This window comes from Cucurbita moschata, unplaced genomic scaffold (genome assembly GCF_002738365.1).
Source record: "Cucurbita moschata cultivar Rifu unplaced genomic scaffold, Cmos_1.0 Cmo_Scf00044, whole genome shotgun sequence".
Lineage (NCBI taxonomy): Eukaryota > Viridiplantae > Streptophyta > Magnoliopsida > Cucurbitales > Cucurbitaceae > Cucurbita > Cucurbita moschata.
The window spans coordinates 2,966,138-2,978,452 of NW_019268560.1; the positions used below are offsets into that span (position 1 = coordinate 2,966,138).

General features: G+C 38.3%; 1 protein-coding gene across 1 annotated transcript in view; it reads right to left on the reverse strand.

Annotated features, from left to right (window-relative positions):
* The window catches only part of LOC111433969 (mediator of RNA polymerase II transcription subunit 16), a 12,331-nt gene extending 2,532 nt beyond the window's left edge, over positions 1–9,799 (reverse strand). Inside the window, exons 1-14 of the mRNA XM_023071241.1 lie at positions 9,267–9,799; positions 8,849–8,917; positions 8,393–8,481; positions 7,590–7,702; positions 7,300–7,401; positions 6,646–6,733; positions 5,585–6,178; positions 4,540–5,158; positions 4,329–4,408; positions 4,119–4,201; positions 2,422–2,658; positions 1,946–2,117; positions 1,081–1,598; positions 655–831 (exon numbers count right to left, since the gene is read on the reverse strand). Coding sequence (XP_022927009.1) covers positions 655–831; positions 1,081–1,598; positions 1,946–2,117; positions 2,422–2,658; positions 4,119–4,201; positions 4,329–4,408; positions 4,540–5,158; positions 5,585–6,178; positions 6,646–6,733; positions 7,300–7,401; positions 7,590–7,702; positions 8,393–8,481; positions 8,849–8,917; positions 9,267–9,508 — 3,183 coding nt within the window. The 5' untranslated portion in view covers positions 9,509–9,799. The remainder of the gene's footprint in view (positions 1–654; positions 832–1,080; positions 1,599–1,945; positions 2,118–2,421; positions 2,659–4,118; positions 4,202–4,328; positions 4,409–4,539; positions 5,159–5,584; positions 6,179–6,645; positions 6,734–7,299; positions 7,402–7,589; positions 7,703–8,392; positions 8,482–8,848; positions 8,918–9,266) is intronic.
* Between the last annotated feature and the right edge of the window lie 2,516 nt (positions 9,800–12,315).

The following is a 12,315-nucleotide window of genomic DNA, read 5'->3' on the forward strand; positions in this document are numbered from 1 at the left end:
GGGGGGGGGGGGGGGGGGGGGGGGGGGGGGGGGGGGGGGGGGGGGGGGGGGGGGGGGGGGGGGGGGGGGGGGGGGGGGGGGGGGGGGGGGGGGGGGGGGGGGGGGGGGGGGGGGGGGGGGGGTGTTAAAGCACAAAACGGAGGAACAATGAAAAACGAGCACAAGGGCTGCAAAAGGTTGCCCCAACAAAAAATCCTCCAACTGGCACATATCAAAGATAAATCACTCCCGAGTAGAGGACAAAGGTAGTCATATGATTGTAATCAGATCGACAAGTAAATGTCTAACTCTAGGACTTCCTGTTTGTTTCTCCATTTAATAATAATAATAATAAAACTCGAAAAAAATACTTCCAGTTACACAGCAGATGTTAGGTCAATGTTCAGTGTTAGACCTACGCCCAACCACCATCAAAGTTAGAAATTATCTTCAACTATCCATATGGTCTCTTTGACCATCTCAAGGGGGGCGATAAGTGACAGAATCAAAGAAACTATTTGGTCTTCTGTTATAACAGTAGTACTTCATATATTATTAGCATTTTCATGATTATGGGATAAAAAGTATCAATTCCTTAACTCATTGCCACAAAACATTTTATGGGAAAATAAGATACAAACTCCGTAATCCATGAAAGCAACAAACATTAAATACCTGCATATGTGGACCAAGGGATGCTTCCACAACTTCAGGTAATACAGTATAGTTGCCGTCAATATAATGCAGACGCACTTGGATATTACTACTCCCAACCTGGGAGACTGGTAATGGATGTGGAAGACTAGCAGTACGGCGGCAGAGATCTATAAGTATGAGGAAAAGGACTTTCACCTGCAGAGTAAGAATTAAAGCAGTTGAAGCCTTCTTTTACACTAAAATTATGAACTCACCTAATTAACTTCATGCCAAATTAGGATCTATCCTTGCAAATAAAAAGAATCACCCTGATGCCCATACCACCAATGGTAAATACCACCAACTAGAAAGCTCGGGTAAACTAGGTATTATCCCAAGAAGCCTAAAAAGGAGGAAAGGAATAGATAATCTGTACCAAAACTCGAAAAAAATAACTTGTTCTACCTCCTCAGAAGTATATCCTTGACCAGCATTGCCTGTACCGATTCTTGACCTACCAGCAAGCCCTTCTTCAGCTCCTTTAGCTCCAGTTACAAGCGGAACAGCTCGAGCTATTTGACTTTCCTCAGGCTTAATTATATTTGGCACTGGCTTGACAGAATTGGAGCTAATCTCCTCCACTTTCCCAGGAACAGCGGGTTGAGGCTTTTGGATGTTTGCATCAGCATTTTTTTGTGAATTACTAATATAACGGGGAAGCTGTGTTCGGCGAAAGAAAAAACAGAAGAGCAAAAGTTGGCATAATCTATGTAAAAAATGGCAATCCCCAATAAGCCGAACAGCTGGGGTTCCAGGAAAAGTTCCAGTATTTATGCTTATTGGCATAAAGGTAGATGAACCACTAATGGGGTTTGGACTTGAACTGGATACTCCATCAGTTGTGCTGCTAATCTTGGCAATCGCACCTTGTACCCATGCTTGCATCTGGGTACTTCCTGAACTTGTTGTACCGCTTTGAGCACCTGGAAACATGCGATAAAAATTTTAAATTACATGCAACCTAGATTAACCTGGATGTGATCATGCCTTCATTTTCGAACAAAGCAACAAAGGAGTTTTCTAGGCATCAACTCCGCAAGTTCAAAGAAAATAAGCCATCTTAAAGCTGCTAATTAATAAATAAAATAAAATTCATTCATAAACAAACAAAACTATTAAAACATTTTAAAATTTAATGAAATAAATAAAACTGAACAAATAAAGAAACAAATCGTCTGAAATCTGAAAACTTTACTATTTTCAATATGGGAAGATAACAGAGAGATCTCTTTTTCAACAATTCATATATAAGGAAATCGAGTGAACTCACTCTGGCTTGTCGCAGGAGATGCAGAACTCTGGGTAGGACTAGTTACCATATTTCGGTTGCTACCAGTTCCAGCTGTAACAGCATGACTTGCCAAAGTGCGACAGAAACTAGCATAACGTCGCAAACGTGTAATGAAATGTGAAGCAAGATCAAGGACAGCATCAACGTAAGCCTGCATCACTTTGCAACCCTCAAAATAAGGGAAAGAGATGATTTTGATAAATCTAAAAGTAAAAGAGAGAGAGGGGCAATTAACTCATGCCCTTTCCCACAGTTCAATTAACTCATGCCCATTAGAAAGCTACTCTTTTCTGCTAAAAAGTGGCTAGCCATATTTGGAGGGCCAATATACCCAAGCCACGCCATCGTGGTGAAAGACAAAAGCATTTCATAAGTTCCTATGAATGCATCAATACTCTAGCTTTTTTACTGAAATAAATATATAAAGGACAAATTTGAAGCTAGACAAATCAAACCTGAATGCTAGGGATCAGTGCTGGTTCTACCGCCATTGCTTCAGGATCAATGCCGGATAATGTTTCACCGGATGCATGCCATGGCTCAGATAGTAAAGCAGACGGGTTTATTAAAGCAGATTCAATTCCTTTGCCCAGCATATCCAGCAACAATCTTGCTTGCATATCTAAAACCATTGCCCTGACTTCTTGGGCATTAGTGCCTTCCAGTAATCTACATTTTATCCTGTCCAAGCTCTGTTTTGTGGACAAAAGAAAAAAAAAATGAAAATAAGTACGTAGGCAGTTACGAAAACAGGTCACGATTCTCTACAATATGATTAACCAGCACTCAGAAATTGAGAAGAAGGTCAATGTGAATATCTTTTAAGATAAAAACACGATGAAATAAACAAAAATGGCTGTGCAAATAGGGTCTCGAACGAAGACATATAGAACCTAAGACACCGACAAATAGAAACAAAGACAGATTCATCCCACCATTCATCAATGTTCCAGAAAGTAGTAACATTGAAGAAACTTTGGGAAGTTATTAATGAACAAAACGTTGCCTTTTATCCTTAAGCTAAGACCACAAAGTCTAAGAGAAGTCATTCTCTCACATTTCTGAGCATAAAAAAAGATTATTGAAAAAATCCCAACAGTTCGCACCATAGGTCTTAAGCTGCTGGGCAGAAAAGAAGCAGGTGGTCTTGGTTCTAAAGCCTTATAAACAGCACAAGTTCGGTTGTAGGAACAAACATGAAGAACTTCGTTGCACTTCGCCAATAATGTTCACCCGACCTAAATATAGAGCCGACTGGACAACTTGAGGACCCTGTGAAAGACAGGACAACAAAGATTTCACTGAGAAGAACCCTGATTTTTCAAGAAGCCAATTACTAGCACCACTGTCTTGAGAGAAAGGGAAGCTGAAGAGCTATAAGAGCAAAGAATTCTCGAGAAGTCTTTTCTAAAGATGATTGGCCAGAAACTCAAGGAAGCACACCAGGCCCCTTTCATTGTGATTCTTTTATCCAAAGCCAAGCTAAAAGGCCAAGGAAACTTCTCCTATGGGAAACCACTTCAGGCCAAGGGTCCAACCAAACCCAAATTACCAGTGCCACCATCCACTTTAATCTGAACTTTTAACGAAAAATATTCTCACAATGGAAAACACCACATGAAGGGCTACAAGAACTAGAGGGACAGCATGAGATAGGAACCCTGCTCCTCCTTTATAACATATTTACAATAGTTTTCTTCCATAGCATTCCTCCATAGTAAAACACGAAATCAAGTAGCCAACAAAAGAGTTTCAAAGCAATTTTCAATCAACAGGATTAAACTTAACATTTGATGCCACCATAACTCACAAGTTTTATGGTACACCAGGAACCACCACATGAAACAACTTGATCTTGAAGTTTCACATTAGATGTAAATTATCCCACAACTTAAGTGATAAAGGATTACCAGAATAAGCCAGAAAATGAAACAAACACAGTACAAACCTCCAATCAGATAAAAGAAGGAAAAACAGACACAAATAATGGATTCATAAGGTAGCTTAAATCAATGAACAAAAGCCTCCAGAAATGCAAATAAAAAAAACAAAAAATAGCGTGCACTCTGAGATCTGGGTAGCTGAATGCAAAAATAGTTCGAATAGACTCAAATTGCTATTTTCGGTGATAACAAAACAATAGAGAACTTACAGGACCATACTGCTGCCTGTGCTGGCTAGAAGGAAGTGAATGAAAATCAGCATCCAACACTGCTATGACGCTATTTGGAGAAACTGAAATGACATATTCATCAATTAGAAATGACTTTCAAAAACTATCGTGTTATTTAAACGAATCTTGACCTCTCACTTGCACTGTCATTTCTGTTGCGACAATAACAAAAAACTCAATCATTCATACCAATGCCATCTTCAGCAGCACTCTGCGTACAGGCAACAGCATCCCACCAATCAACACCGACAAGAAGGCTCCACCAAAATCTACATTAAAAATAAATATTCATAATCAGAACCATGACAAGAAAACTCATCCAATACTTCAGCGGAGAAGTAGCACATAATATTGTCATTGGATTATAAGAAATACCAAAGAATGAGCACCATCAAGTCACCTTTCAGCAATTGCACGCTCCCAAGTTGAAGAGTTTGCCTTCAGCTGATTGTTAGGAGATGCAGGAGGAAGAACACGAATGATCTTCAACATGGTGTAGTCCTTATTCACTTCATGCCAAACAGACGCTGAACAGCAGCTAGTGGAAGAAAAGGCAGGGGCCGCAATGGCTGGTCCAACATTGATCTGGTAGTTCTCGACAGGAGCGAAGTTTGGACCAGAGAAAATATGCACCCCACCACAGAGAAAAGCAACAGCAATTTCGCCACCATGAGCAGAATACACTATTCGAGCAAGTGTTCTAACATCACTGGGAAGATCAAATGGATCAAAACAAACTCTTTTTGCCTTATCAACATAAGCTCCAGACAACTTCTGTAGATCAGAGTTTGGTCCTGATGCTGTTGATTGATTAGATTTAAAATCACTAGTTGGTGAAATACTCATGTCCACTTTAGATAACCAAACTGTTTGCATGGGTGCCTGACCACCAAAGCTGGCAGTGGGACTTCCAAAAATTTGATGTAGAACAACAGGCTGAAGTGAAGATTCCCAGCGTTGCACTCTCCACCCAGAAATTGAAGGACCTTCATCGGGATCATAAGGAGACATGTATTGTCCTGCATGAGTAATTGATCATCAGACTGAGAAATGTAAAAAGGACTAATTGGAAAAGGTTAAATTTCTTTTAACCGATAAAGGAACAATAAGATTAAGGACTGGGTTGTATAATGGATTTTGCCCAAAAAACAAGAATTAAGATCAAACAAAAATAAAGAAGAAAGAGGTTACCAAAAGGAAGGGGGAAAAAGCAGGCAATTGCAAAAACGTTTGAAGATCAAAGCCCATGGAAAGGTATTATTAATTAAGCTCTATACCAAGCCAGCAATCCCCTCACATCATAAAAAATGCATATATTTCTAGACGTCCACACTTCCCACATGGTGAAAGAGTTCCTCTCACAGGAAAATAAAGCAAAAAAAATTAATGAAGTTTTCAGGATATGAATGAGAAGCTAAGTTATAATTCATTGTACAGATAATTACCCTCGACTATTACAATAGCTATAACAGAGCCACCCTGAGTTGGATCAAAGGCAACAGCAGTAACTCCAGAACCCCACGTAGTAGTTGTGGCAGATTGAGCTGCAGCCTCAGGAGAGACATATGCAGAAAAATTAGAAACTGGTGAACAATGAAGTGGAATACTATCATTAACATCTTGCGTCTTATTTTTTCCTTGCTTTAACTCAGATAATAAAAATTCTTGCCAGCTAAACAGGTATGCAGCCAATGGCGCAAAACCAGACCAATTAGGAGGACTGAGTGGAGCAGGGACCCCATTGCTCGTGCTTGTCTTCGGAGTGGCTTGAAAACCATTTCCAGGGCCAGGAGTAACCTCCCAGACAACAACAGTGGATGGATTTACAATTGGAACCCCTGCCACGTGCATGGCACCACTATCTGTTATGATGGCATCAGCAGCCATGATCCCACTTGGTCCAGCGCCCAATAGTCCTTTACTTGTGCAGAACCATTTTGATGGTGAGCTATTAAGACTAGAAGGCCACTGGGACCAATGAAGTTGAACAGAGCCTGAAGAGAAAACCGAGCAAACGCAAAGAAAATTTGGCCACCTAGCTGAAACACAAGCAAATTACTGCATTAGACATCTCTTAAGAATATTCAACAAATTCGGGACATATATTTCTTTCTTTTTTTAAAAAACCAGGGTACCCAAGTAAGGGCACACATACTTTGGGTAGTTCCCACAAGACAAAAACCAAAACGTCCAATATTTGTTATCAAAAAACTTGTAGGACATTTAATATCTAGGGTAAATGGCACTGTGGTTTGAACTCATTAACTCAAAAAATTAATAATAATAAATAGATTGCTAGTTTGCCCCTTTGATCATTGGGCTAATTCAAGGTGGACATTTAGGAACATTGGACAAAAAAAAAATACTTAGATAATTTTATAAACAACACAGAGCAGCAGCGAATCAAATGTTCCAAGGTTGATAACTGGATCCTGAGCTACAAATCTGTAGAATCAGATACAAGCAAACGTAAATGATATGAAAATAATTTAAAGTTCGGAGCAACCTGACGTTTGTGACTGCTGTGGAAGAAACTTTTCCTCGAAATTTGGTTTGGAGTTTGATGAGCTAGATTTTGCTGAAAGCCATCTATACTGGTATTTTGAACATGTTAAAAAATTATTCAGAAAGTAGTCGCCAAAATGAAAAAGAAGACAATTGACCTAAGGTATGAGATCGATTGAAACTAAAAGAAACGATAATTACCACCAAAATGAGGGAATGCAAGGCAATGCCATGATTGATTAAAAAAAATGCATATAGATGTATGAGTAAACCTCTCATTACAAATTTAACATAATAGAGAAGCTCCAATGAATCATTCAAAACCAAATGAAATTTCAAGTACTACCTTTATGCTTGAGTTAGTGTACTTGCGCAGCATTTACAATTGCTAAGAAGTTAAATTCTAGAAAGGTTATTAGATTGATCTTAAGTCTAAACCTTAAGAGTAACAAGCAAACTGGGCAAAAGATATGAAGGGACAATCATCATCATAAATTTTTCATAGCAGAAATCGGCCTTACACTTCAACCAACTTCCCACCATATAAGAATTAATGAAACTGCTAAAAGGAAAATTAATCGCAGCCTACAAACTAATAGCATAACTTAGAAAGTAAATGCACCATTAAAACTACATATCATAGATAATAACATACAGCAGACAACCCTGACAGCCACTTCGTAACAACTGCAATATCTTGTCGCCATTCATGCTCAAGCTGCCAGCAGCTAGCATCACGAACAAGGTTAGCTGGACCCTGGAGGAAAATAGAACGGTAAAACAAACTAAAACAAGAAAAGATGCATGCTTGCAGCCAAAAACATATTTAGTTCAAGAGCACATGCAAGACCACTAATAGGCAAAGTTCGTGACATGAACCTTTAAAAACATCAATCATTCTGGAATCTTAATTCTGCAAAAGAAAGAAATAAAATTTGAGCTTACTCGAGATGGCTGAGTCCAGATAGTTGACCTCCCATGGAAATTAGCTATAAGCAAAGCACGTGGACAGGAAGTTGGTGACCATTCAATAAATTGTACCGAATCACGTGGAGAATCTGCAGAATGTGAAATACATTTGATTGAAAATGTCAAGAACGTTTTAAAATTTTGAATAAGGAAAATAAAATGCATCTGGGGGAAAATCATAAAAATTAATTTATTTTTTATTTTTCCTGAAATAATGGTGTTCTACCGACAGTGATACCTCTCCTATTCAATTGTCCTAAACAAACTGAACTTTCTCCCAAGTTCTTTACTCGTTAGACTATGTAAATAGCCACCAACTGTTATCCTGATATGAAAAACCAATACAAGGGCCAGAAAATGTAGAGAAGGATTATCAAGAATCAACAATCAAAGGACTACAGTCAATCAATGTATCAGACTGTAAAACTCTAAGGAATTCTATTTAAAACAGTACCCTACTTACAAAATAAAGGCCCGGCCCTCTATACAGAGGAAGGACCAAGCTAACCGCCCAACTACCCAAATAAGCAGCAGAAATAAACTAAAGAATTCAGGATACGATCGTTACGACCAAAATAAAATAACAGCTGCAAGCTAACAAAGCAAAAGAATACTACTAAAGCCAAAAATTCTAGGTTTATTGGATCCCCAGCTTTACAAACAGACATACTAAAATCTCCATACTTGGTGGTTGTAAAGATCCCACCGGTAAAATATCACTATAAAGTTAATGAGTAACGGAACGGTAAGGTATATTAGCACATTAGCATACACCATACCTGCAATGACATTAAACACGGCACACTCGGTTGGTCGCTCAGGAATCACAATATGAATGGGGATCCAAAATGGTGGGTTTGCATTGGAACTGTCAAAAGATGATAATCACTTAGAAGACAAAATAAGAAACATGGTTTAATCAATACGGTAACGGCAGTAGAATCCTTTATTTGGACTACATATTAGACACCATGTCCGGAGAAGGGGAAAAAATTCTCTTGACATCGATTTCCAGGACGTGTTTCATAAATAAGAGTGTAGCTGTAGTTATAAGATGAACTTTAATTGTACAACTAAATTCCTTCAATTCCTGGCGTATGCAGAGCAAACAATTTCTAGAAATGAAAATAGTTCGGGATGGGATACGATTTATTTCATCGTATGCTCCTCTGAGATGAAACCACGAACCCACATGACTCATTCAAAACGTGATCAAAAGATAAACGAATGTTAACCTTGGAATTCTTGCACATGTCTCCGATGCACAGGCAATAGCATTCAGCTTACCACACCAAGCAACAGCACTGAAAAAAGAAAACCAGCAGAGAAGGATTAAATTGAAGCTCCCTGAAGTAACTTAAATCCTATAAGATAAAACTTGAAGCATAAACCCACCGAATTGAGAAACTAGTAAATGGGAGCAATTGCACCCAATTCTCCACGTGCCATAACCATTTGACTATTTACCATAAAAAATCAAACAAAAAAAATGGGCACCAAAAGCACGAAGTGCATACCCAATTTACACCTCAACGCAACAATCATACAATTCCAAGCACGTATCAACACCTAGCTCAACTCGCTGAGCATGAATATCCAAAGACCATAAAATAAACAGCAGCTAAAAGTTAAAACCCAAGAAGCAAAACTAACCTAAAATTGCGACAGAGCTCAGGAACACTCATTTTGTACTGCAAATTGGATCTTGGCTGCTTGAGCTTGATTCGAAAAACAGTAGCCGGACTGATCAAGTCCTCGTCCATTGGATCTTCGGGTTTCTCCATAACCTGCTCCTCAACAGCCACAACTTCAGTTTTGTCGGACCCTTTGGGAAGCTCCAAAGGCTGAACCAGGGGTTCTTCCTCCCCTTCCGTAGCGTTGGAAACTTGACTCATTGAAAAGACGACAACCCTAATTTATATAGAAAGAGAGAGAGAGAGGACGTAAGTGGTGGAAAGTCGCAATTGAGGATGACAGGTATCACTGTTGAGAGAGTAGTGGGGTTAATGTGGGTGGCTTTCGATTTGGCTTTTTTAAAATTTTGGTGGGTGCCTTTGATTTTCTGCTTTGTGCTTAGGGTTTGGCGTTGGCCGAGCATTCACACAGCAGCAGATTCCCCATTCCAGTACCTTCACCGCCCCCCTTCGCTCTTCTCCCTTCGCCCTTCGCCCTCGTCCTTGCTCAATAATATAAACAAACCTCTTATGAAAATGCAAATGCCTGCTGCTCTTTCAGCTTCAAGTGCAGTCAACCCGAGAACAAATACTTTCCCACGCTTTGTTTCCATTTTTCTTTTTTCTTTTTTTTAATAAAATTAATTATTAAAAATTGAGTCTTCAAAAAAAAAATCTGTTAATATCCATTTACTTTTATTTAGGCATTTTTAATCTTATCATAATTGTATTTTAAAGTAAATCAAGGCATTTAAATATTTTTAATCTTAAAATATATTTATAAGAACTATTTTCATATTTCTATACTCCAATCTAAAAAATGTATCATTCTCTGGCTGTCGTAAAGAGTTCAAAGCATTAATAACCATTCATTCCTAGATTTGAATCTTCAACGTTATCGCTAATTTTTTAAAGCTATTAAACCTATTTGACTAGTTATTTGGTACACTAAGGGGAAATCTATTATTAATAGGACTAGGCTGTTGTGTGTCACGGTCACACTTGTTCAAGTCGTGTTGTTTATAACTGCATGTCAAATGTACCGGTCATGCTTATCCAGGACGTGTTATCCATGACTGCACACCCGTTCTAAAATCATTTTTACTTTCATCATAGATAAGTTTTTACTATTTCATGTCGTGTCACTTATTTCTACCTGAATTATATGTTATCAAAGTGATTGTTGATGAATTATAACTTTGTTTTCTTTCAAATTATTTTCTAACATTTTTTAAAACATTTCTCTCCAATATGACTTGAACTTCGAGCATAGGTCGACGTTGTCTACGAACTTTGAATTTTTCACGACTGACTTATTCGTCGAATTAGAATAAGTGTTGCACAATCGTTGTCCCGTTACCACAAGAATGCGATTGTGACACTACATTTTATCGAGTGGGTTGCACACCTCGATGATACGGCTCGAGTGAGTTGCATAACCGTACAAAGGGTCCAACCTCCTCTACGGACCTTTAACTAAATATAATTAACTGAAAAAAGAAGCATATGCTTCTTGGACAGTTTCTTCACCGGCAAACGGTCAAAGAAGCCCCCACCATACCCCAAAATTCAAATGGGCAGCCAATTGGAGAAGGAATTTGGTGTCCAAAAGCACATGGATGTGTTCAATGGAAAAGGCCCATTTTTTTTCTCTTTTGTAATATTTTATTTTTTAACAGATTTACATGTTCAAAAATATATTAAACAACCTAGCAAAATATTAAATAAAACATTAAAAATAAAAATACTCTATACTACCTCAAGGCAAAGAAAATAAAATACCGTCGTCAACCGTACAAGAGTGTCTTGTCTTTACTTGAAATAGAGGTAGCAAATAGCTCGAGTCTTTTAAAAAATATTCATTAAGCGACCCTGCCCTACTGGGATTAGGACAAATACATGCAAACACAACACATCCAGTGGTTTTCAACGACAAACAAGAAGTATAAATCAGAGTTATGCGAAGAACTTTCTTGGCGGGAGCAGGGGCAGAAGTCTGGCTCAAAACCAATATGCCAAGTTTGCAAAAAGGCTGGACACACGGCTGCAGTGTGTTATCGTCGCTTGGAACGTGGCCTCTAAAAATTCAGCTGCTTCCACATCCAACAGCCAGACCATGGTCCCAACCCAACCCAACCCAACAACCAAGTTTACAAAAAGGCTTTTTGCATGCTTTCTAAGATTGTTTTCTTCTGTCAGTACTCGTGTTCTTCAGATGTTAATAATGAAGGCATTTAAGAATTGAGCTGATATCAGTTATCTGACCAACTTAATAATGTGTAATTTGAGTTCGTTTGAGTTTGAACTAGCTATTAAGCTTCTGGAATCAACTCCTTGGAAGCTTAGCTTCAAATTAGCCAAACATCAGACGTTGAAATAAGGAGTGGAGTACAAGTTGCAATAATGAAACTATAACGGCCCAAGTTTACCGCTAGTAAATATTGTCTTCTTTGAGCTTTTCCTCTCGAATTTTTCCTCAAGGTTTTTAAAACGCGTTTTGATATGAACCAAGAGACATCAATTATAAAATATACTTCAATGAAGATGTGAAGAAAAGGTTGTCAAAATTATCAAAAGATGTTTCAATTCATGCCACGTTGAGGAAGAATGAAGTTTGATTGTTATAAATTTTGGGTGGGTTACAAGTGAGAGTTATTGTATTTCTGTATTTTAAGACTTTTTATTTATTTAGGTTGCATCTACATAATGGCTAATTATGGCCATAGAGTATAAATGTTACAACTATTGAAATGCTATTAATAGTTTCATTTTTGAGGCTATATAAAGCCTTATATGTTGTATTTATAAGCAGACTTGGAAAATATAGTAAAAGAAGCATTTGTACTTTTTCTTTAGCCAATGACTAAGTTTCTTTGCAATTCTATGTTGTTTAGGTTGCATGTAGAATCATTCAAGCTCGACATGATCAATCTTGCTTGTGGAGTGATTCGAATCTCAAGCAAGTGTTCTTGCCTTGAGATATTTGATCAACAAGAATCATTCAAGCTAGACGTGATCGATCTTGCTTG